Consider the following 26610-nt stretch of genomic DNA (forward strand, 5'->3'; position numbering starts at 1 on the left):
ATTTAACGTCTTATCTGAAAGACGGCACCTCCGACAATGCAACATCCCCTCAGCACTGCAGTGAAGTGTCAGCCTAGATTATTTGCTCCAGTCTTTGGAGTGGGACAGAGAGGCGAGAGTGCTGCCACTGATCCAAGACTGACAGAAGGCAGTCCCTGAGCCCAATGGTGGGGTGGAGAGGGGAGGAAGGCCAGAGACAGAACTGAAGAACACAGGAGTGAACACCATGCTGATTGAGGTTGCGAAAGCAGCGTGGAGAGATTTGAAGAGGACAAGCATTTTAAAGTCAATGTGTTGGAGTACAGTAAAACAATGTTGGCCAGTAGAATGGGAATGAGGGATGAATGGACAGGATATTGGTAGTAGAGTTTAGAGGGTGGGGGATGGCAGGCCAGCAAGGAAAGTGTTGGAAAACGCAAGTCCAGAGGTGATAAGTGTAAATAAGGGATTCAGCAGCAGTTGGAGTTAAGTGGGGTCAGAGATGTGCAACACTGCTTGGGTGAAAACAAGCAGTTTTTGTAATAGATAGAATATGGGTTTTGAAGCTCATCGTTGGGTCAAACACCAAGATGAACTGCTTCATTTCAGCCTAAACCAAGGGCCTAGGAGCAGGATGGAATCAGTGGCAAGTGAGTTTATGGTTGGACCAAAAACAATGCTTCTGAATTGGAGGCAATTATAGCTCATTCATGACCCTGTCAGGCAGGCAGTCTGACAGTACAGAGATGGTCGTTGGGTCAAGGGAAATACAGCTTGATGTTGTTCGTATACACAAGGAAGTTGACCCCAATGCTGCAGACCATGCAACAAAAGACAGCATGTAGATGAGGAACAGGAAAGGACTAAGGATAGATCCTTCGGGAACTCTGAAGAGACTGTGCAGGAGCAGAAAGAGAATCCATTGCTGGAGATGTGCTGGCTACACTGGACAGGCAAGAGTGGGTCCAAGGAGAGGAACCATGGGAGTCACCTGAAGTTGGGCACAGGAGAGGTGGTAGAGAAGGACACTATGGTCAGTGTTAAACACTGGAGAAGTCAAGGACAGCAGGAAGGATAATGTACCATAGCCACAGTCAAGAGGCTTTGATTTCTGAATTTTACCAGAGTAATCTTGTGTGAACAAGGTGGAGTTGAGGGAGAGACGGGGGAGAAACAGAGTTTAGAGAAGATGACACATTCAAGTTCTTGAAAGGAAGGGGATGTTGGAGAAGAATGGATGGATCACAGGTGGACTTTTTTTTTTTTTTGAAGGGGAGGACAACAGTTTTGAAAGGGAGAGGAACAGTGCCTGAGCAAAGTGCAAGTGTATCCCTATGGTGTCACTAAACCTCGTACCCACTGTTGTAACCTTTTCTTGGCCATGCTCCTACTGGCCAGTTCCCTACCTAAATTTAATCAAGCACAGCTCCATCCACTGGCCAAAGTCTCAATGAATTCCTTTTTCCCCCCCTTATAAAACAAAACACATTACACATACAAGGCTAGCAGTCAAGAGAAAACACCTGGTCCCACCACCAAGGCCATGACATAAAAATAAAATATTCAAATTCCATATACAGGAAACTCTCGTTTAAACGGCACCTAAATATCCAAAATTCTCTATTAACCGGCAAAATTCTCGCTCTGAAAACAACACCTCAATAACCGGCAATTAGTCCGAGTCTCCCGCGGTGGTCGAGTTAGTCAGTGGGGGTAGTTCTCCAAACTGCCACTACTCGGCCTCTTGGTGCTATCGGAAGTCGGAACACCTCAATCCCCCTGTAACAGGAGTCTGACTCTCCCGCGCTGCCGGTAGTCTCTTCTGATCTGCCATTTTACAGGGGTACTGTGCGTCTCCCACGCTGCTGGTAGTCATTGCATTGCATTACCCTCAACTGGCAGTACTGTACTTAATCAAGCATCTTCCGCCATCCATTTAACACAAATTCTGTAGGTGAGTACCCAATTACTGTATACTGCACATTTCTTGATTTTTTTATTTTTCTTTGTTAAAAATAGTCTTGGTAGAAAACCCTCTCCGTCATCCGGAATTTTTGATAAACCGGCAACACGTCGGTGCCGGATACCAAAGAGTTTCCTGTAATATAAACTGACACACATTCCAACACCTCACTGTTGCTCTTCACTTCATAGACATGGAATGATTATTTTGCAATCTTTCAAAAATGCCTTCACACATCAATAATAAGGATACCAACTGTCAGTATTCAACAGGACAGCCACTTGTGACCAAAAATAGACCTAAAATGGAATAAAATAAGCTTCCAATGGCTCAGCTAGTTTAACCAGTGAATGGCTAAAGCATACAGGAAGGTCCCAGTTCCAATCCGCAGTCCATGCTGAACTGGTTGATCTGGGGTAGAGGCCTGAGCACCTCAGGAAAAGGGAGGCTCAAGTCAGCCAGGGGTTGTACTCCTGATCAATATTCCTGCTGGAAGCACACATGCGTGGGCATTGGTAGAGGACAGATCAGACTCTCCTGTAGCTTGTCAATGTTTGTCCTCAAGGCTCAGACAAATAAAGGCCACTTGAGTGAGGTGCTGTAGGGTGACTGGTGCTCACAGAAACACACATTAGCAGACCCAACAAATCACCCAGGTTTGGAACACTTTCTCACATGAACTATCACTATCACTAGGTGGATTAAACGGGTAGGATTTGGGAGAACATTTCTGTGTATTTACTCTTAACTGGGCATTGGGCTAAAATCACTAGCATTGTCCTGATCTGACCCCACTCCAACAAGGAGTTAAAAAAACAGAAGGAAGGAACTGCATGGTATTTTGTTTTCGAGCAGTCAATGAACAGCAGATGGCTATCAAATATCATGCACTGAAACAGGAAACAAAGCATCAGGATGTCAGCTTAAAAAGAATTACAGACTTCCAGTCTCCTTATTAAGCGTGGCTTTTTAATAAATTATTTTCTACATAATGAATCCACTAAACAAATTCTATTTTTGACAAGTCACTGCTCTTAAAAAGAAAGTTGATTTTAGGTACCTCTCATTGTTTATTCAGAGATAAGGTGGTACTTCAGTTTCTAAAAAAACATACGATCACATCTGTCCTTCAATCTGAAAGTCCCATTACATAGAAACATAGAAGATAAGAGCAGGAGTAGGCCATTCGGCCCCTTGAGCCTGTTCCACCATTTAATGAGATCACGGCTGATCAATTAAACAGGATCAGGCAATTAAATATTTTGTAAAAAATTTACAAAAGTCTTATTTGCCTGTAGAATTCCTACAAGAAAACAAGACATTAAATAAAAGTTGAAAGGGTCAATGGTTTGTGCCTCTGAAACCAGCCTACATAAAACATGGCCATTTATTACCAGAAACGGTTACACAATGTCAAGATCATTTCCAAAACACAAGGTCAAGAACAGTTCATTACTTCCCAGGCTTGCTAATCTAAAACTTTAACATACCAGAATGCTTTACCTCCACCTCCTCCTTCCAATATGATCTATATAGTATGTTTCTTCTCCCCCCCCCACCCCCCCATTCAAAAATAATAAAAATCACAAATTACAAAAAGCAACAGTGCCATTTCATACTTAACTTGCACATAGATGTTTATCCGACACCCTTCAAGGTACAACTCTGTTCAAGCATTACCATAAAAAAGTGTTCCTAAAATATTTACATTATTGCAGACATTAGAGCTTGCAATTGCTTGGCCCAGAGCACAGCAACACCTAGTCACTACCAATGTCCGCTTTCATTTCTTTTGGGTGCGCGGCCCCTTCAAAATACCACACATGCGCATTTTTCCCCCCTAAAAAAACAGCAAAATACTGCGGATGCTGGAAATCTGAAACAACAACAGAAAATGCCGGACACCTGAAACGTTAACTCGGTTTCTCTCTCTCCACAGATGCTGCCTGGCCTGCTGAGTATTTCCAGCATTTTTTGTTATTTCGCATTTTTTCCCTATTTAGGTGAGCCGGCTGTGCGGGAGCTGCAGAGCGCTGCGCAGATTAAAGGGAACATTGGTCACCACACCACTTGCTTTTGTTATTTACCTTCGGGGAGCTCAGAAGAAAGGGGATGGAATGTAATGTATCCAAGTTTGCTGATGATACAAAGCTAGGTGGGAAGGCAAGTTGTGAGGAGGATGCAAAGAGCCTGCAAAGGGATATTGACAGGTTAAATGAATGGGCAAGAACATGGCAGAATATAATGTGGAGAAATGTCAAGTTATCCACTTGGGTAGGAAAAATAGAAAAAGCAGAATATTTTTTTTTATAAATGGTAGCAGATTGGGAAATGTTGTTGTTCAGAGGGACCCTGGTGTCCTTGTTCACAAATCACAGAAAGTTAACATGCAGGCACAGCAAGCAATTAGCAAAGCAAATGGTATGTTGGCCTTTATTACAAAAGGATTTGAGTATAAGAGTAAAGATGTCTTACTGCAATTATATAGAGCCTTGAGACCACACCTGGAGTACTGGTCTCCTTTCCTAAGGAAGGATATACTTACCTTAGAGGGAGTGGAACCAAGGTTCACCAAACTGATTCCTGGAATTGGGGTGGGGTGGGGGAATTGTCCTATGAGGAGACTAGGCCTATAGTACCTAGAATTTTAGAAGAATGAATGAGAGGTGATCTCATTGAAAACGTATAAAATTCTTACAGGGCTCGACAAGGTAGATGCTGGGAGGATGTTTCCCAGGCTGGAGAGTATAGAACTAGATGTCAGTGTCTCAGGATAAGGGGTCGGCCATTTAGAATGGAGATGAGGAAAAGTTTCTTCACTCAAAGGGTTCTGAATCTTTGGAATTCTCTACCGCAGAGGGCTGTGGAGGCTCAGTCGTTGAGTATATTCAAGACAGGGATCAATAGATTTTTGGATATTAAGGGAATCAAGGGATATGGAGATAGTGCGGGAAGATGGAGTTGAGGTGGAAGATCAGCCATGATCTTAATTGAATGGCGGAGCAGGCTCGAGGGGCTGAATGGCCGACTCCTGCTTCTATTTCTTATGTTCATATAGCCCATATGAAGGATTATTCTTGAAAAATCAACTTTATTTTCTCTTTCAGATGCTGACTGACGTGCTGCACACTTATAGCACTTAATGTTTTTAATTTCAGACTTCCAGCGTTATTTTTCTCAACTCAGAAAAGACACTAGTTGTCACTCTAATCTACCATTCGTGCTGTGCCAACATACACAGCTCAAAAGCTATTCTATAGCCATGCCCAGAATTCAATCCACTCACACTATTCCACAGCCAAACTCCTAAACAGGATTTCAAGATCCAAATAACCTCATGCGTTTTGTACAACAGCAAAATGCAGAACTTCCCCAATACAAGAAGTCAATACTGAGCCGAGTTTTCATATTACATTCCATTCTCCCATCCACTGCCACAACCTACTTTCCCTTCAATCTTTGCACCATTTGCCACACAACCAATTGCAGTTTGTTGCACTGAGCTATTACATAGTGTAACATGAAGCCGAAAGAGCGAGCGCGGCCTGGAAATTTGGCTGTCCAGCACCTGTTTTTTGGGTGCTGAACGACCTCCTAAGCCTCCAATATGGCGGGAGGGAACTGCAGACTCATTATGAGCCAGAAGTGCACCACCCAACATGTTGGTAAAGGCCAAAAATAATAATGTGCAGTGCATTAAGCTTTTTGAGTATGAAAGCAAAGGCCCAACAGCTGTTTTGAGGCTTCCTCTGCAAGAATGGTTTGCCTTGAGACAGCGCTGACTGCACTCAGGACAACCAGGTCTACATGCAGCCTAACATAGGCAGCCCTTAAAAGGGGCAACTTGTTGGGACTTAATCTACAAGGCAAGTTTAAAAAAAAATACTTGCATGAAGGTGGAGCAGGAGTGCTCCTACGGTACATTAGCAATTTACAATGGGGCAGTGCCATTTACCATGATTTTATATTGTAATTGTACCCATGTAAATCAATGTTACCAATTTTGCATTCATCACATTTATGGTTTGTGACGCAAGCATGTAATACGGTATTCTGCAGCTGTTTCTTTAAATACTTGAAAGATTTACTTTTTCTTTTGCAACAGCCAATTTCACATCAAAATGACAAATGTGAAAAGTGAAAATAACTGCAAAAATAGCCCGGTAGAAGAATCAGCTTCAGAGCAGTTACAGTATAACTGCAAAAGTGAATTTAAACTTCTAACTTATTTAGTTTATAAAAATTTTCAGTGCTTTATGGATGCATTTTGTAAGCATGCAGGTGTCCCGAACAGGGGTGTTGCATAGCTAACTTTTTGCCACTTTTGTGTCAATGCAAAAAAGGTTGGGTGAGCAACAAGTAGAACTCAATAATAATTCAAAGGCTCACCCACTGTACTCGGGCCCAAAAGACGACCTCCAGGTCAACGCAACAGTTTTGAGTGCTCAAAATATATATGCAGTATAATAATATATAAATCAAGTTTTAAGCGTCACAGGCTTGCACAACTCCCAAAGAGTACCTGAAGCATTTTATGCATGTCCCAGACTTCGACATGCCAGACTTTCCTAGAGTGATGCACAGTTCTGCAATATGCAAAAAATTATATATGAAAAAAAAAGTTTACCAAAGTTCCAAAATCCGTTTGCAAGCGCCCAAAGGCGGCCCCAGGGCTTGGGCGGCTCCTCGGCTTCGGGGATGGTCACAAGATCCTGGGAAGGAATGGAGTCCAGGATGACAGTGCCGCTGCCTGCGGAGGAAAGGCTACTCGAAGCCGTGGCGCTGGAGGACGAGGCAGACTGGGATTGAGACTGGGACTGGGATGTACCGGTAGCACTCTCTTTCGACATTGTTGCTTTATACCCGACCAGATCGATTAGAACAGAATTTGAGGAAAAAAGTGGGAATAAAACAAAAAAGAAAATCGTCCACTAACGTGGTAATAAAAAAAGTGTTTTTTAAACCTCCACTTTAAATACAATTAAAAGTTTGGCACAGACTTCTATAAACTATAGATTGGCGGTGAAAATTGTCATGGTTTATGGTCACCTCCCTCCAAGCAGTAAGGATCGGTGCTAAAACTCAAATCACCTCTCCAACCGGTGTTAAAACTCAACCCATTGCAGCTTGGGTTGCTGACCATCCCACCCCCCTCCTATCTGTAAAAGGCAATCATGGATTAGATTAGATTAGATTAATTGCAAGTGGCAAATATGCAGGAACTGTAAACCTACAGCAATTCCATGGTCAAAAAAAATAGGCAGCTCTAAATGAAATGACAAAAAGCACAAACCAACCCTCCCCAAAAATAATATTTTTCTGTCTGCCAACACAAGCCTGTGTTTCAGGGTAATGGAAGGATGAGATAGATGTCCACCCCCTCCAAGACCATATATAACCTATATTTTCGCAATAACTAATCGATATTAATGTATTTACATCCAATGTTAATGTTTTTTATCTACATATACGATAAATTACTATCATAAAGCTATTTAAATCCCTCCCTTCTCCCTCTGGTCCTTTCGCCTTTCTGGCAGTCGCGGCCACCGCGCCAAATTTTCACCTTTGACCCTCCCACTCGCGGCTGCCCATTCTCCCAACGCAATAATTTATAATTTCGCGCGGCGCACGAAGAGAAAAAAAATCTGAATGGTAAACAGTTAAAAGCCGCCTTACTTTTCAGAAAAATTTATTTAAACAATTTTAAAAAATTAGAGGCTGCTGCCGCGAGGCATTCTGGGGAAGAATTCGGGGTTTGTTCTTGACAGTTATTTTTAAAGTTGATGCGGGTAAACATCTGGTTTAATATCTCGTTAAAACAGTGAAAGATAGTATTAGAAGTTATTAAGAAGTGGGAGGGGGAGGATAAAACAAGCATTTTGGTCATATATATATATATAAAAATGTTTGCGGTCGCCATGGCAACAAAGCCGGGTCAACCCAACTGGGCGCTGCGGCGGAGTCCGCCCACCCATCCTGATTGGCCAGCAGCCTCCCGACCCATCGTCCTGGCGCTGCTATTGGTTGAATCCGATGCCAATCATCGGGCGCCTGACGACGGAGCTACCATCCAGGTAAGTTGAGGTGCCGGGGAAAAGGAATTGCAGACAGATTTCCGCCCCCCACCACCAAATAATATAACTTTTAGGTGGAAGGGCGGGAGTGACAGTGGCGCTAAACCTTTCTCGAACCTTGGTTCGACCACACTTGGAGCATTGTGCTATTCACAATATAAATGATCTAGACGAGGGAACTAGATGTAATATCTCCAAGTTTGCAGACGACACAAAGCTGGGTGGGCGTGTGTGCTGTGAGGAGGATGCTGAGAAACTCCAAGATGATTTGGACAGGTTGGGTGATTGGGCAGAAGCATGGCAGATGCAGTATAATGTGGATAAATGTGAGGTTATCCACTTTGGTGGCAAAAACAGGAAGGCAGATTATTATCTGAATGGCAATAGATTGGGAGAAGGGGAAGTGCAACGAGACCTGGGCGTTCTTGTGCACCAGTCGCTGAAGGTAAGCATGCAGGTGCAGCAGGCGGTTAAGAAGGCAAATGGTATGTTGGCCTTCGTAGCGAGAGGGTTTGAGTACAGGAACAAGGATGTCTTGCTGCAGTTGTACAGGGCCTTGGTGAAACCACATCTTGAGTATTGTGTGCAGTTTTGGTCGCCTTATCTGAGGAAGGATGTTCTTGCCATGGAGGGAGTGCAGCGAAGATTCACCTGACTGATACCTGGGATGGCAGGAATGACGTATGAGGAGAGATTGGGTCGATTGGGCTTATACTCGCTGGAGTTTAGAAGAATGAGAGGGGATCTCATTGAAACTTATAAAATTCTGACAGGACTAGACAGACTAGATGCAGGAAGGATGTTCCCGATCGCGGGGGAGTCCAGAACCAGGGGTCACAGTCTAAGGATAAGGGGTAAGCCATTTAGGACTGAAATGAGGAGGAATTACTTCACCCAGAGAGTGGTGAACCTGTGGAATTCTCTACCACAGAAGGCAGTGGAGGCCAATTCATTAAATATGTTCAAGAAGGAGTTAGATATATTTCTTAAGGTTAAAGGGATCAAGGGGTATGGGGAGAAAGCAGGGACAGGGTACTGAATTTGGATGATCAGCCATGATCTCATTGAATGGCGGAGCAGGCTCGAGGGGCCGAATGGCCTACTCCTGCTCATATCTTCTATGTTTCTACGTGCTAAACCTTTATTGAACCTTGGTTCGACCACACTTGGAGCACTGCCATACAATTCTGGTCGCCATATTATAAAACAAGGGATCTAAAGGCACTGGAGGAGATGGTGCAAAAAACAGATTTACAACGATGACAACCAGAGGTTAAGTCATCCTCGGTTCCGAGGGACTGCCTAAGAAGATACCTATCAGAAAAGGATGAACAGGCTGTGCTGGATAAGAGAAGGCTGAGGGGTGACCTAATCGAGGTCTTTAAAATTATGAAAGTTTTTGATAGGGTAGACACGCAGAGAGAGTGTTTCCAAATTGTGGAGAAAAGAAAGACTTGCATTTATATTGCACCTTTCACGACCACCAGATGTCCCAAAGTGCTTTACAGTCAGTGAAGTACATTGTGAAGTGTACTCTTTTGAGCAACCCATAAACAAATAGACTGTAGCTAAACTTAAAACATTAAATGAAACTTATCAAATTTAATTGAAATTTGGTTGCCGGGGGTGATGATGCACTCCAGTCCCCGCGGTGCCCACCAGTTGCGGAAGGCCTCGAACGTGCCGGCGGACACCGCGTGTTCCATCTCCAGGGCCACCCGGGCGCGAATGTGGCCGCGGAAGAGAGGCAGGGCAGTCGAGCCGAACGACCCCCTCGACCGCCCACTGCCTGGACCAGTTAACGGCCGCTTTGGCCAGGCCCAGGAGCAGTCCCATGAGGAGGTCCCCCCGACCTGCCCACTCCCCCTCGCACCAGGTGACCAAAGATCAGGAGCGTGGGACTGAAGTGCAGCCAAAAATCGAGGAGCAGCCCCTTCAAATAATGGAAATGGGGCTGCAACCTCTCGCATTCGATATATACATGGAACACGGACTCCTCCAGGCCACAGAAAAATCCCAGTGTTGTATATCCTATGTAATCCTATGAAAAAGTAATTGTGACAGGACTGTTTTCTGCCGTCTGTCGAAGGCATGGTGCTAAGTGAGAAGGTGCTCAAACAAAGTAAAGCGATGCTCCCTCTGGCCAACCAAATGGCGCAGGAAGAGAAGAGTTTTGAAGACGACGACGCCGCTGCCGCTGCCATCACCCAGCACCAAGTGGGCAGCATCAGCAGCAGCATCCCCAATGCCACCCAGTACCTCGGGGGCATCAGCAGCAGGCCTCCCAACAGGCCCTGCAACTCCTGCAGCAGGGGCAGCGTCGACCTCAAAGTAAGTACAATAGAAAACTAGTATGCACGGGTCATTTGTGAGCCAGTGGCTCAGTTGGTAGCACCCTTGCCTCTGAGTGAGAGGGTTGTGGGTTGAAGTACCCAGCCCAGAGACTTGCGCACAGAAATCTAGGCTGACACTTCTAGTGCACTACTTTAATGTCCACCTGAGAGGGCAGATGAGGCCTCGGTTGAACGTAAGATAATAGGAGCAGGATTAGATCATTTGACCCCTCTTGCCTGCTCTGCAATTCAATAAGATCATGGCTGATCTTCTACCGCAACTCCACCTTCCTGCACTATCCCCATATCCCTTAGTATCCAAAAATCTATCGCTCTCAGCCTTGACTATACTCAATGAGTGAGCACCCTTTGAGTGAATAAATTTCTGATCATCTCGGTCCTAAATGGCCAACCCCTTATTCTGAGACTGTGATGTTGTATGCCCTGCCTGAAAGGTACCTTTTAAAAGGGAATTGGATATACACTTTAAGGGGGAAATTTTGTAGGGCTATGGGGAAAGAAAGGGGGAGTGGGACTAACCAGATAGCTCTTTCAAAGAGCCGGCACAGGCACGATGTGGTTGAATGGTTTCCTTCTGTGCTGTACCATTCTATGAAATGTAGTGCACAGCAAGGTCCTGCAATTAAATGAAATACATGACCAGATTTTAAAAATTTTTTTAGTGATGTGGGCTAAGAGATAAAGATTGGCCAGGACACCAGGAAGAAATTGAAGGGATAATTACTAGTCCTAGCCCAAATCAGGCATATTCCCCAGACATTCACCTTCAACTAAAGTTAGAGATAGCCGAATTCTATAAGACGCTTAAATGGGTCTAAAGGTCCAGGCTATCTCTCTCTAAAGGAAAGGAACAGCGTAAAGATGTTACTGTCCTCCAGATAGCACTTTTAATAAGTTTAACTAGACTGTAACCTTCCGGATATTATGAGGGTCCGGAAACCCCCCCCCCCCCCAGAATTCTGCAACTCCTCACAGAAGAGTGTACAGAAATTGAGTTCGCGAGTTTGATACAGAAGTACTACTTGAGACAATTCTAAAAGTATATAGATTTATTTAAGAGCCGACATACAGTTAACAGCTGTTGAGTCAATCGCAACTTTAACAGTTCAAAATACAAATAGCTTACATTTCCTATTCTCAGAGATCCTTATTCTCAAATCTTAACTTCATACATTTTTACATTTCTATTATTTCTAATCCAGAATATCCACCAAAATCAAATAAGAGTACCTTTTTGATCCCCGAGACTCAAAGAATTAAAAACTTACAGAGCATGCCTCTGAAGTTGAGAATCGCTTGCCCTTTCCAGCGACTTCTGACTTTCCATCTGAAAAGCTCTATTTTTATACCTTTTTTTAGTGGTTTACCCTTTGAAGTTTTCTGCTGATGTAAGCTAATTATCTCTAGTCATTCTTTGTTGAATTCTTTTCTATTCTTACTGTCAATTTAGCTGTTGACTCTCAGAATCCTGTCTGCTGTATAGGTGTTTCAAAACTTATCATAAAAAAAAATATGACAGTAGTATTTATTTGATGCCATTCTTATCGAAGGTCTTCCATTCAATTCTAAATCACCTCTGCTGTTTGAAAGCAGACGTCTGACTCATGTGTTCCAAGTTCAACACAAACACAATGGGGTCGATTTTCGTGGAGCCGTCAGGCGGGGTTTCAGGCGTGTGGGGGGGGGGAATCCCGAATTTGGGGGTCCTGACACCATCCCGCCCAAAACCCCGCTCCACGCAACTTTCAGGGGCGGCGGGTACCCGCCCCGCACTGGGTCCCGCCGAAACCAGGCGGGAAAGGATTAGTGCCAATTAACTACAGGCAGTTTTTAGCCTAATCCCTATTTTGAGGGGTTTCGTGTAGGTTTCCCGACGGCTCCAAACCACACCAGGTTAGAGCAGGCAGGCCGTCGGGTTGAAGGAGTTGGAGGGGTCGCGATGTCAGTGCTCAGGTGAGTGATGGGTGCATGAGTGCAAAGGTAAGTGTGTTTGGTGTGTTTAAAGTGTGTGAAGAACTTTTACGTACCTGTACTTACCTTAACAGCCTTTCTTCCTGCAGCCGTCGGGAGCCCATCACTCAACCGGAACTTAAAGCTGAACGGCTGCGATCTGTAAAAAGTGACAGCCTTCAGCTTTCAGTGCCGATGAGAGTTCTAACTGAGTCTATGCAGAAGGACTCATGTCAGAACTCAGACTGTCAGTGTTTCACAGCTTCAAACAGCTGTGAAACACTGATATTTCATCTGTCAAGAACTCTTGACAGATGAAATTTCAGTCTGTGACATCACCTGTTGCCGGGTGGCCCTTAATTGGCCTGCTGAGCCCGCTGGGCGGGCTCAACAAGGTCAATCAAGGGAAGATCGCGCGGATTGGCCGGACGTCGAAGTAGGCGGGTCTAAAACCCAAAAGTTGTAGTCCCGCCTTCTTCCCGACAGCTTCGGGAAAATCAATCCCAATGTGATTGCTTGGTGCCATCTATTGATATTATATCTTCAAAGTGTTCTGTAGGTATCTTTTACAACATGTAAATCAAAAACACTTCAACTAGGGTGTTTGTTGCATTTCTTAGCTACTTCAATTGGTTGCATACAGGAAACTCTTTTTTATCCGGCACCGACGGGACCGGCATGGTGCCAGTTGATCAAAAAGTCCGGATTACAGAGAGGTATACTTACTAAGGTACGAGAGCCCCGTACACGGCCACAGGTGCAGGAGCCCCGGTTACAGGGCACTTGTGCAGGAGCCCCGGTTACACGGCCACATATCCAGGAGTCCCTGTTGCACGGCAACAGGTGCAAGAACCCCGGTTACACGGCCACAGATTCAGGAACCCCGGTTACACGGCCATTAATATAAAGTAAAACTTACCTGAACCTACTACTGAATTTTGCCGGTTAAGAGAGATTTCCGGTTATTTAGGTGCCGGTTAAAAGAGAGTTTCCTGTATATAATCGTGTTTCCTGTTTCTCATTTGATGTTACTTTTACGAAGGCACATGGTTTTTTAATATTCTGTGTTCCTGTTCGAAGTGTCAGTTTTTAACATTTTACTTGGGCATTGCTATTGTGTTGGTTCCAAACTGCAGACATTCTGGAAGCTGCAATTTGCTGTTTCAATAGGGCCATTGTTTTTGTATTAACAATCAATTCCCATTTCAAAAGCTTGTGTGGTGTTTACAACTTTTGTGTTAACACTTCATTTTATCTCAGAAGCCTGTATTGACGCAGCCTGTGTCGCCGAGGCTTTCCAGACTTTTAAACCCAGTATGTCATGTATTAATAATATCAGAAATCTGTCCATAGGATGGTGTATCTCTTGGAATATGGCTATTTCCTTTACAAAATCCCCTGCTTTTCTTCCGGATAATACCATGGGATCCTTTACACCCACCTGGGAGGGCTGCACAGAATCATAGAAACATAGAAGATAGGAGCAGGAGTAGGCCATTCGGCCCCTCGAGCCTGCTCCGCCGTTCAATGAGATCATGGCTGATCATCCAAATTCAGTACCCCGTTCCTGCCTTCTCTCCATATCCCTTGATCCCTTTAGCATTAAGAAATATATCCAACTCCTTCTTGAATATATTTAATGAATTGGCCTCTACTGCCTTCTGTGGTAGAGAATTCCACAGGTTCACCACTCTCTGGGTGAAGAAATTCCTTCTCATCTCTGTCCTAACTGGCTTACCCTAGGGCCTTGATTTAATGCCTCATCCGAAAGACACCACCTCCAATAGTGCAGCACACTCTCAGTACTGTACTGAGGTGTCAGTCTAGATAATGGGCTCAGAGTCACTGGAGCGGGACTATGAACCCACAACTTTCTGGCTCAGAGTCGAGAGTAATACCCACTGAGCGACAGCTGATACTGAATAAGTTGTATTTAGTCACTGTTGTGGACTATGATTTAAAGATGAACTTTGTCTTCATATGAACACATTTTTCAATTAATATCGTGCTGCTTAGACCACCTACAGTTGTGTTTTAATTCATAGTTGATCAAAGGGGAATCAAACTAAATGCTGTGAGCGCTTTAAATTTTCATTTTAGTTTTAATACATTGATTTAAGGGTGGAACTGCGGTAACCACAGCCTCACATACCAGCTAAGTTGTTCTACTAGGCTAACACACTTGGTTTTCCATAGCCTACAGCAAAGTTTGAGCTTCTATGGAGCTTGTTTCATGTGTAAGGTAAGTGTATCCATTTGCTGGAGCACCAAAAGACTTAAAATGACCAGTAAGATTTTGAGGTATCCTATTGTGTGAAGAATACCAAACTAATACAGGAAACACAGAAAGTTAGCATGCAGGTACAGCAAGCAATTAGGAAGGCAAATGGCATGTTGGCCTGTTTTGCAAGTGGATTGGAGTACAAGAATAAGGAAGTCTTACTAAAATTGTACAGGGCTTTGGTGAGACCACACCTGGAGTACTGTGGACAGTTTTGGTCTCCTTATCTGAAAAAGGGCATACATGCTTTAGAGGCGGTGCAACATACGTTCACTAGATTGATCCCTGGGATGAGAGGGTTGTCCTCTGAGGAGAGATTGAGTAGGTTGGGCGTATAAAAATCTCTGGAGTTTAGAAGAATGAGAGGTGATCTCATTGAAACATATAAGATTCTGCGGGGGGATTGACAGAGTAGATGCTGAGAGGTAACACAAAGAATTCGACCCAACACAATCGTCGCTAAGCAAAAGGAAAAATATCTGACATATTGGGCAGAAACAACAAAAACCCAAAGCAAACTCAATTGCTACTTGGCCCTAAACAGACAATACAACATAGCTGATTACCTGACCATGGTAAAGGATAACAAACTGAGAAGAACCTTGACAAGGTACAGACTTAGCGAACATAGCCTAGCGATCGAAAAAGGCAGACACAGGCAGACCAGGCTGCCAAGAGAAGACAGGATATGCTCTCACTGCAGTCAGGGAGTAGTGGAGACAGAGATGCACTTCCTCACAGCCTGTGGAAAATATCAGGGCATCAGGGAGAATTTCTACCAAAAATTCTCACAAATATGCCCTGAATTCAGAAATCTGAATGACAACCAAAAACTCCCATTCCTACTGGGGGAGGAGAGAAACTGTGTAACACTGGCGGCACACTATGTTACAGCTTGCCATGAACAGAGGGACAACCAGTAAACTAAGAAAAGAGTATATATAAACAATGCGAATGTATATTTATACACTCAGGGATATACCTGTTTATACACTGTATGAATAGAACTGCGTTTATGTGTTCAACCATAAATGTATTTTGATGCTTTGGCAACATAAGATGTACCTTATCATGCCAATAAAGTGATTTGAATTTGAATTTGAAATTTGTTGCCTCTGGCTGGAGAGTCTAGAACTAGGCGACATAGTCTCAGGATAAGGGGTCAGCCATTTAAGAGCGAGATGAGGAGGAATTTCTTCACTCGGATGGTTGTGAATCTTTGGAATTCTCTACCTGAAAGGGCTGTGAATGCTGAGTCGTTGAGTATATTCAAGGCTAGATAGATAGATTTTTGAACTCAAAGGGAATCAAGGGATATGGGGAATAAAAACAGCAAATGCTGGAAATACTCAGCAGGTCAGGCAACATCTGTGGAGAGAGAAACAGAGTTAACGTTTCAGGTCGATGACCCAAGGGATATGGGGATCAGCCAGGAAAGTGGAGTTGAGGTCAAAGATCAGCCATGATCTTATGGAATGGCGGAGCAGGTTCGAGGGGCCGTATGGCCGACTCCTGCTCCTAATTCTTATGTTCTTATTTTCTTATAATTTGTCACAAGTTGGTAATCTGTTGTCAACGGCAATAATAAATGAGAAAAGCTTCTGAATACAACAGTTCTGATCATATTACTGATGGGTTTCCTTTGTGCAAAAACAACAGCTTAAATTATTGCTGTTGACATAACCCCATTATAGGGTTCATTTTATAATTTTCTTTTAAAATTATATTTGAGGAACCATTAAATAAAGCTCTACAATATGGCCATTGTCCAAAAAATGCTGTGTGAAGTAGATTTGTTTCTTTTCCCCCCTGAAGATTTGTTAAACTACAGCGTTGTCACTAGGTCTAGTTTGAATATTTGTAAGAACATCCTGTAGAAAATATTGCACTGAGCTAATACGTCTTAATGTTCTGCAATATACTTCCTGTGTGCTATTCATAGATCATCACTTACAATTACTCTCACTAGTATCATCGTCTGTAGCAGACCTGTAACCACCCTAGTGTTATAAAGCTCTCAAAGTGCTTGCTGAAGTCACAACCCATGTTTGGAAGGGCATAATATACAATTGTACTGCTGGGTATTTGCCACAGTTCAAGCACACATAGTATGAACATTTCACACACCTTGCAAACCAAGGGATAACTTGAAATATTGCAGTATTCAATTCCCACCAGAAAGAAAGAAAGGCTTGCATTTGTATAGCACCCTTCACAACCACTGGATGTCCCAAAGCTGCTTTACAGCCAATGAAGTACATTTTGAAGTGTCGTCACTGTTGTAATGTAGGAAACGCGGCAGCCAATTTGCGCACAGCAAGATCCCACAAAAAGCAATGTGATAATGACCAGATAATCTCTTTTAGCGATGTTGATTGAGGGATAAATATTGGCCAGGAATACCGGGGAGAACTCCCCTGCTCTTCTTTGAAATAGTGCCGTGGGATCTTTTACGTCTACCTGAGAGGGCAGACGGGACCTTGGTTAAACATCTCATCCAAAAGACGGCACCTCCGACACTCCTTCAGTACTAAACTGGAATGTCAGCCTAGATTTTTTTGTGCTGAACTCTCTGGAGTGGGATTTTGAACCCACGACCGCTCTGATTCACAGGTGAGGGTGCTACCAACTGAGCCACGGTTGACACCAGTGTGACTTCAAAAGCAAACTTTCTGTCAGTGAACTTCTGGAAGGCATGAAAGAATGTCATGGGTTGATATTCCCTCTATGGTATCATCTACCCCCATCACCACCACTCCAGACTCCACTGACGGTTTAGCGAGTGTACCTAGTGAGTAACTGAACCATACAGACGATAGAGTTACAGATTTGATCCTCAATCTATGCTGAGTTAGTTGATCTCAACCAAGATAGCAATAGGGGTGCGATTTGATTCCCCTGGACTAGAGAGGAGAAAATCAATTGGAGTTCCTGTTGCTGAATGTTAACTAATAGCCGTGCTGCAAACGGCATGTGTGTGAATGTCCGATGTGGTGATTAGGAATAGGAGGAGGTCATTCAGCCCATCAAGCCTGGTCCGCCATTCAATTAGATCATGGTTGATCTGTATCTTAACTCCATCTACCTCCCTTGGTTCCATGTCCCTTAATACCCTTGCCTAACAAAAATCTCTCAATCTTAGTTTGGATATCTTCAATTGATCTAGCCTTCACAGCTTTTTGGGGCGAGAGTTTCAGATTTCCCCTATTCTTTGTGTGAAGAAATACTTCCTGATGTCACCTCTGAAAGGCCTAGCTTTAATTTTAAGGTTATGCCCCTTGTTCTGAACTCTCCCATCAGAGCAAAATAGTTTCTCTCTGTCTACCCTATCAACTCCTTTAATCATCTTAAACACCTCCATTAGATCACCTCTTAATCTTATATACTCAAGGGAATACAAGCCTAGTCTATGCAACCTGGCCTCATTGAAAAGTATAAAATTCTCTTTGAAACGTATAAAATTCTTAAGCAGCTTGACAGGTAGATGCTGGGAGGATGTTTCCTCTGGCTGGGGAGTCTAGAACTAGATGTCACAGTCTCAAATTAAGGGGTTGGCCTTCAGTGCTCCGCGCAAAAGGTGACACCCATACGTTTCCTGCGCCTTTTCCCTCCCCGTGACTGGAGCCCTATGCTGCCACTTGAAAGACCAAGCTATCATCTGTCCTTTTTGTGGCGCCTTGGACTTCTCATTACCAATGATGAGCAGGCGCTGTGCCTCCACCTCGTTGAGGAGATTGCTGAGGTCATCATCAGTTCAATTGTGAGTTCTTTTAATGCCGTGAATTGTGCTCGTTCCAGCCATTTCACGTTGCTAATCGGAGTGGGCCTTTGGCGTAGCGGTAGGATCCCCGCCGCTGGGCCAGAAGGCGTAGGGTTTCGAACCCCGCTCCAGACAGTCCCGGCAAGTGGAGTCGGAGCTCCGGCTCTAAATTCTGGGTTGACATCCAGTGGGATATTTGCGTCCGTGGGTGTGGGTGGCCCCCCCTCGTATAGCTTGTGGGAGCCCATAAAACCCTCCCGCCATAGGACTAACCACCCTAATGGCTGGTACAAAGATGGTTACGGTCACGGAAGGAGCGTTAATCACGGCCATAAATCCTTCCACCACTTCATACAGTTCCCCAAAGGGAACAGTGTGAAGACACGTATGACGACAACGTTGCTAAATAAATAAATGGAATGAAAAAAATTCTTTCAGGGCTTTTAAAATTCTTTAAATTGCTTTAATTCTGTTTAAAACTACTTCAGATTCTTCAAAATAATGTAAACGTTTTTAAAAGTTTATAAAAGTTACCAAAAGCTTCATAAAAATACCAAAAACCTATTTGAAATGCTGCTCTACATGTAAAAATGCTTTGCAGCTTGTGAGAAACATTGGGGGCGTGTCCTTTTAAACTGAGACCTCAAGGGGCGTGTCTCAGTTGCACAGCGCGCTCCAGGCTTCGCGCTGGCTGCACTCCTGGGCGGCGTGACGTCAGACGCTGCCCGGGATTCTTCTCTTTCAAAAAGGAATTCCAGGCGTCCCTGGAGGTGAACGGCAGGTGCGTCGGGTAAGTGCAGATCGGGGGCTTGCACGCGCGGCAAGCCCCCGATCCGAATTTCTGCCCCATTATTGAATGGCGGAGCAGGCTCAATGGGCCGAATGGCCTACTCCTGCTCCTATTTCTTATGTTCTTATTTAACCCTTTTAGCCCTGGTATCATTCTGTACTCCCTCCAAGGCCAGTATATGCTTCCTTAGGTGCAGTGCCCAGAACTGGCAGCACGATGGCATAGTGGTTAGCACTGTTGCCTCACAGCACCAGGGACCCGGGTTCGAATCCGGCCTCGGGTGACTGTCTGTGTGGAGTTTGCACATTCTCCCCGTGTTTGCGTGGGTTTTCTCCGGGTGCTCCGGTTTCCTCCCACAGTCCAAAGATGTGCGGGTTAGGTTGATTGGCTATGATAAATTGACCCTTAGTGTTAGGGGGATTAAATACGCGGGGATAGGGTTGGATATGTGTTGGTGTAGGGGTTACAGGGATCGGGTGGGATATGTGTCGGTGCAGGCTCGATGGGCCGAAATGGCCTCTATCTGCACTGTGGGGTTTCTGTGATTCTGTGAACTGAACACATCACTCCAGATGCAGTCTAACCAGAGCTTTATACAACTGTAACATAACTTCCACCCCTTTGTATTCCAGCCCCTGTATTCTTCCTGTAATTAAATAACCTACCAATACTCACGGTCAAGGTTCACACATAAATAATGCCCACATTGGTGCCAACGATCCTGTATCCTACCAAGGAATCAATGTCTTCAGGAGAGATGAGGATGGGAGAAACTTGACAAGAAAATAATTAACCTTCCCCTCAGTGGACAACTGCCATGCTTCCTCTCAGTGCCTCCTCCCGATGGTCAAGCTAAGACCAGGAACATGCTATATAGTTGTCTTATGTCAATTTTCCATAAAGTGAAACTACTATATCATTATTCAGGATCGTTGTCCTTTTCATAAATTAAGATGAGACTGGGCTTGTGATTTGCTGGTATTTTTTCCAATAACTGGCTAGCGTAGGGTAATTGATCTGATCTCATTCCTGTTTTAAACTTTGCAGACAGTTGCTCGAGTACATGGCAGTACAAGTCATGTAAAGGAGTATACAGAAGAAATATGCAAAATTACACTATCTTCCAGCGATGCATCTGAGGAATCCGTGGAGGAGGTCTCTGATGATGAGATACTAGGAGAGGGAGGAGTGGATACAGAGCAGGATGGTAAGAGAAACTGACAATGCCTCTTGATTCATGTGAAGCCCAAGATGTGCTTCATTTTATTTTACAATGGGATGTACAAAGGAAGAGATTGAAACTTCATCCACAAGACATCCAAGCTTAATACAATCTGAAAGCTTAAAGGACTACTCAACAGCTAGTCTCTATGTCTTAGTGGGTAATTTTACTGCCTGGTGTGGCACTGAGCCATACAGACCAGCAAAGTACCAGGTTAAATCCTTGGTCTGTGCTGAGGTAGATAATATCCAGGGAGGGAATAGGAGCACAATTGGCCTCAATGTCTGTGGGCTAGGGAGGAGGGAAATCGATCCAGATTTTCAGTCCTGTTCGCGGTGCAGGGACTCATGCCGGTAAATGCGCAGATATGGATTTGGAGGACCATACAGGGCTCTGCTGTCACACTCCCCAACCCTTCACAGTTGAATATGCTGCTGACTTATTGTCCAAGCTCATAAATGAAGCATGGTTACTTGACTGAGGTTTAGGCAGGACCTGCTTCACCACAGGAGATGGGGAAATATTGGGGTAAAAAACTTCAAATCCTAATATTAACTATACACAGACAGACAGACTTGCATTTATATAACGCTTTCCATGACCATCGGATATCCCAAAGTGCTTTACAGCCAATTAAGTACTTTTTTTGAAGTGTAGTCACTGCTGTAATGTTGGAAACGTGGCAGCCAATTTGCGCACAGCAAGCTCCCATAAACAGCAATGTGATAATGGCCCGATAATCTGTTTTAGTGATGTTGATTGAGGGATAAATATTGGCCAGGACACCGGGGAGAACTCCCCTGCTCTTCAAAATAGTGCCATGGGATCTTTTACGTCCACCTGAGAGGGCAGAAGGGGCCTTGGTTTAACGTCTCATCCAAAAGACAGCACCTCCAACAGTGCAGCACTCCCTCAGTACTGCACTGGTGTGTCAGCCTGGATTTTTGTGCTCAAGGCTCTGGAGTGGGACCTTGAACCCACGACCTTCTGACCTAGAGGAAAGGGTGCTACCGACTGAGCCACAGCTGACATTCAACAAGATCGAAGCTCTTAGCTTCATAGATAAAAGGAGATCCGCTGTGTAGGGTAGGCCTTAGTCCTCCCAGGTGAGGGAATGGAAAAATCATTCAGAGATCCCACTCCTGATCAATATCCCGTCACCTAATGACCATCTAGTGACTATCCATGTGGGAGGGAGGAGGGGTTGGTGAGCAGGGTCTCTGGGATTGGAGTGACTCCAAAATAACAACCCTAGCGATGGATGTTTGGAGCCAACTGAACCGTCTGTAGCAGCTTCGCTAATCGGATATTTGAAGCAGTACTCCTGGGCACTGTTGATTAACCAGTTAACGGTGTTCAGTAATGGAACCTGGAGGGGTAGACCTGTGTCGCGTGGGTTGCAATTCTTTCACTCAGCTCTAGGTAACCCTGCGAGACAATGTGTCAATGGCTGAACATACAAGCTGTACTGGTAAGCTGTGCAGCATTTGTTTGTTACTCCAGCAATGGCCCTACATAAACTTGGAGGGCCCTAAGCCTTGCTCCTGCCAATCTGGGTCTAAGCTCTGTGGACTTGGGTGTCCCAATGGGGAAACTATGTGCGCTCCTATCGGGTAAACGGAAAGTCTACAGATATGGATTCCTCAGTAGCTTGGCACAGAGACTTTTAAACAAGGGGGAAAGGTTTTCACAAATATCAGACACCCAGCTGACCTGCAACAAAATCATGATCCAGTGACTCCTGCTAGAAATTGCATGTCAGACGAGAACAGTATTGGAAAAGGCAAAATACTGCGGATGCTGGAAATCTGCAATATAAACAGAAAATGCTGGAAATACTCAGCAGGCCAGCCTGCTGAATATTTCCAGCATTTTCTGTTTAGAGAACAGTTTTGGACTGTGTTCTGAAGGCCCAAATGATCAATTAGCCTGCCAACATTCATTGTCTAAGCTCACCCTTGAATAATGGCCTCATGAGTGCGGTACTGGAATGTTGCAGCACCTAGAGAACTGCATCCCATCAAGTCAATGCCTTGAAGCAAAACATAACGGAAGTATCTGATTGTATTCTTGTATGAACTGGACCTCGGGTATCCTTCCCGATTAGAGCAATTAACCAGACAAATAGCCCATTGCAGGTGCTGCCATGGTTACATAAACTTTAACCTGTTCAGGTACTCTTTAATCATTTCATTTTTTTTGTATCTCATGTCAGCAATTGCATGTATACATCACTATTGTAGGAGAATTGGGGATCAGCAGCAACAGGAAACCAAGGAAAGAGGAGAAAAATACCTTTTAAAATAGCAATCTCTAATTCTCTGATGGTTCAATTAGTAAAAGCACCTGTGATTGAACCGTACAGACCAGAAATGCTTCGATTCCATTTGATTCCTGGTCTCAATTAATTGATCTGAGACAGGGTAGCAGCTGAACTGCTACAATTGGCCTTGAAGCCCCTGAAAAGGGTGGGGAAGATCAGCCAGGATTCCAATTCCTCATCACTGTCCAGGGACCCCTGCGGGAAAGTGCGCATTTGTTGGGGTCGGATGAAAGCAAGCTTGGCCTCGACTGTGGTGCCCCCTCAGTCAAATAGCTAGTCAGATACATAGGGGGTGATTTTGCCAATGGGGATGTGATGGAGGCGGGACTGCTGCTTGTCGGGTTTTAGTCCCGCCTCCATCGACGTCCGGCCAACCCACGCTATTTTCCCTTGATTGACCTGCCCAGCGGGCTCAGTGGGCCAATTAAGGGAAAGCCGGTTACTGGTGACATCAGCGAGTGGCGTTTTATCTGTCGAGCTTTTGACAGATGAATTGTCATTGTTTGAGAGCTCTGTGAAGCTGTCAAACACACAATCTGTCTTCTAAGTTGAGACCTGGGACACAGGCTTACTTAGAGATCTCTCCTGAGCAGAAAGCAGAAGACTGATGCATTTGAGAATGCAGCGGCCATTCTGATTTCTCTGCCGGTGAGATGAGGGACTGCCGAGACCTGAAGGGTTGAAGCCTGGAGGAAGAAGCAAAGGTAAGTAAAGCTTTTAAAACACTTAAGACTCACCTCACATGCACCCACCACTCACCTGCACACCGGACATCTCGGCCCCTCCGACCCCCACAGACCCACGGCTCGCCCCGCTGACCCTGGTGAGGTTCGGAGCCGTCGGGAAGCCCACACTTTAGGGCTCAAATTAGGGATTATCCAGAAAACTGCCTGTGAACTACCCAGTGCTGGCAAAATTGCCCCCCTAGAGAAGGCCTACTTGGGCGAGATGCCAGAAGGCAATCAGTACCATACAGCAGCAAGGCAAGTTTATGCTCTGTTTGAAGGGTGAAGAGCTTTCACAAGTAAAAGGGACTGTACATTGTGACAGGTTAAACCAGGCTTACAATATTAGCTTAAATAAGGCCAGAACACGCATCAATATTGTAATATAAAACTTGCTCACCTGGTATGGTTTTATTTCAGAAGGTTTGCAGACCTATGATGCCACAGGGAAGGCCAACTATAAACAGGCATGTGAAATGTATGGTGTGGTACCAATCTCCTACTTCCTGCGCAACATGAATAGTACAGAAGTGTCCATGATGCATTATGGGCTTGGACCCCAGGTAAGACAAGTTTTTATTGAGTACATTTTATTTGGAAGAACTTTTACACTGTTCTTATTGGCAGTCTGTTATCACTTAATAACTGTATACCTAAATACGCTTCTTGGGACTCCTGTTTGCATTCTGCCACTTCTCAGAAGGACTTACATTTGCCACTATATCTATTTGCAATATTTTGTTCCTGCTAAACTGGAAATAGACATTCTTGCATGCTGTCCCTCCTCCCAGCACCCTCACTATGTTGCAATCGAGACTCATCCACCTTGTTCTACTCTAAATAATTCTTTCCCACACTATGGAAGACCCTATCTCCCTCAGTATTCTCCTCTTTGTACTGTATTCAGGGTTTTTTAATCTGAACTTAGCACCACCTAACCGCTACTTCTAGATTTACCTCATCTTGTATCTTAATCTCTTTAACTTGGCCTTGTCCTGCATCTTAATCTGCCAGCTGGATTTCTGAAATAACAATAAAAACTAAAAATGCTGGAAATATACAGCAGATTCATCAGTAAAAAATTAAAAAATAAGATAGACTTGCATTTATACAGCGCCTTTCATGATCATCAGACGTCCCAAAGCATTTTGCAGCCAATTAAGTACATTTTGAAGTGGAGTCACTGATGTAATGTGGGAAACGCAGCAGCCAATTTGCGCACAGCAAGCTCCCACAAACAGCAATGTGATAATGACCAGATAATCTGTTTTTGTTATGTTGATTGAGGGATAAATATTGGCGGTGAAGATCATGTCCATTGTGCCCCTTAGTGGGCGGAATCCGCATTGCGACTCTGGGAGGAGCTCTTTGGCCACTGGGAGAAGGCGATTGAGGAGGATTCTTGTGATGACTTTTCCTGTGGCAGATGGCAGGGAAACTCCTCTGTAATTACCGCAATTGGACTTGTCACCTTTCTTGAAGATGGTCACAATTATGGCGTCTCTGAGATCCCCTGGCATGCTCTCCTCCTTCCAGATAAGAGAAATGAGTTCATGAATTCACGCCAGTAGTGCTTCTCTGCCATGCTTTAGTGCCTCGGCAGGGATTCCATCTGCTCCTGAGGCCTTGTTGTTCTTCAGTTGTTGGATGGCCTTTTCAACCTCATGCCGGGCTGGGGTTGTGCTGAGATGGTGGCGGGTAGCATGCTGTGGGATGGAGTTGAGGACACTCGTGTCGAAGACAGAGTCGTTGTTAAGGAGATCGTCGAAGTGCTCCTTCCAGCGGGCACTGACTGCTTCCCTGTCCTTGATGCGTACCTCTCCGTTCTTGGCCCGCAGTGCGGAAGGGCCTTGGGTGCTTGGGCCGTAGATGGTCTTGACTGCACTAAAGAATCCACGCATGTCGTGGTTGTCGGCTAGCTGCTGGATCTCCTGCGCTTTCTCCACCCACCATCTGTTCTTTAGGTCGCGAGTTTTTTGTTGGACCTCGGCCTTCAGGCTTCTGTAGAGCTGCTATCTTGCTCTCGAGTTCTGTTGCTGTTTCCAGATCAGAAATGCCTTGCGCTTGCGGCTTATTAGCTCCTGGATCTCCTGGTCATTCTCGTCGAACCAGTCTTCGTGTTTCCTGGTTGAGTGACCGATGCAGAGCAGGACCAGGACCGCAAACCCAGCACTAAGCTCATAGTCTACAGGGCAGCAGTGATACCTGCCCTGCTGTATGCCTCAGAGACATGGACCATGTACAGCAGGCACCTCAAAGCACTGGAGAGGTACCACCAACACTGCCTCCGCAAGATCCTGCAAATCCATTGGCAGGATAGGCGCACCAATGTCAGTGTTCTTGCTCAGGCCAACATCCCCAGCATCGAAGCTCTGACCACGCTCAATCAGCTCCGATGGACGGGTCACATTGTCCGCATGCCCGATACGAGACTCCCAAAACAAGCGCTCTATTCGGAGCTCCGGCACGGCAAGAGAGCCCCAGGTGGGCAGAGGAAACGCTTCAAGGACACCCTCAAAGCCTCCTTAAAAAAGTGTAACATCCCCACCAACAGCTGGGAATCCCTGACCCAAGACCGCACAAAGTGGAGGAGAAGCATCCGGGAAGGCGCCGAACACCTCGAGTCTCTTCGCCGGGAGCAAGCGGAAGCCAAGCACAGGCAGCGCAAGGAGCACACGTCAACCCAAGCACCCCACCCACCCGCCCCTTCAACCACCATCTGCCCCACCTGTGACAGAGACTGTAGGTCCCGACTCATCAGTCACCTGCGAACTCATTTTTAATGTGGAAGCAAGTCATCCTCGGTTCCGAGGGACTGCCTAAGAAGAAGAAGAAATATTGGCCAGAACACGGGGATAACTCCTCTGCTCTTCTTCGAAATAGTGCCATGGGACCCTTTTACGTCCTCTTGAGAGAACTGACAGGGCCTCGGTTTAACTTCTCATCCAAAAGACAGCACCTCCAACAGTGCAGCACTCCCTCGGTGCCGCATTGGAGTGTTAGCCTAGATTTTTGTGCTCAAGCCTCTGGAGGGGGACTTGAATCCACAAACCATTAGTGACTCAGAGGCAAGGGTGTTACCAACGGAGCCATGGCTGACATGCTATGTGAAACGAAGAGGGTGTCTCAACCCAAAACGTGACATGTGGTTTCTTTCTTCTTCACAGATGCTGATGACCTGTTATG

The 26610-nt window shown here is 45.0% G+C and overlaps 2 protein-coding genes across 5 annotated transcripts in view; one reads left to right on the forward strand and one right to left on the reverse strand.

Moving 5' to 3' along the window:
- Positions 1-7511, reverse strand: part of chek2 (checkpoint kinase 2) — a 45915-nt gene extending 38404 nt beyond the window's left edge. Inside the window, 1 exon segment of the mRNA XM_086012025.1 lies at positions 6570-7511. Coding sequence (XP_085868151.1) covers positions 6570-6792 — 223 coding nt within the window. The 5' untranslated portion in view covers positions 6793-7511.
- A 468-nt stretch (positions 7512-7979) lies between these two features.
- lrrc74b (leucine rich repeat containing 74B) overlaps positions 7980-26610 on the forward strand; it is a 78580-nt gene continuing 59949 nt past the window's right edge. For 2 of the 4 annotated variants that reach the window (XM_086012021.1, XM_086012024.1), the window contains exons 1-4: positions 7980-8019; positions 10109-10350; positions 20202-20361; positions 23845-23987. In XM_086012021.1, the coding sequence (XP_085868147.1) occupies positions 10111-10350; positions 20202-20361; positions 23845-23987 (543 nt within the window). In that variant the 5' untranslated portion in view covers positions 7980-8019; positions 10109-10110. Of the gene's footprint in view, positions 8020-9063; positions 10351-20201; positions 20362-23844; positions 23988-26610 lie in introns of those variants that run through there. The other 2 variants (XM_086012023.1, XM_086012022.1) reach the window with 2 other exon arrangements.

Source organism: Somniosus microcephalus, chromosome 19, assembly GCF_052327205.1.
Source record: "Somniosus microcephalus isolate GS21.2 chromosome 19, FLI_Smic_1.0, whole genome shotgun sequence".
Taxonomy (NCBI): Eukaryota; Metazoa; Chordata; class Chondrichthyes; order Squaliformes; family Somniosidae; genus Somniosus; species Somniosus microcephalus.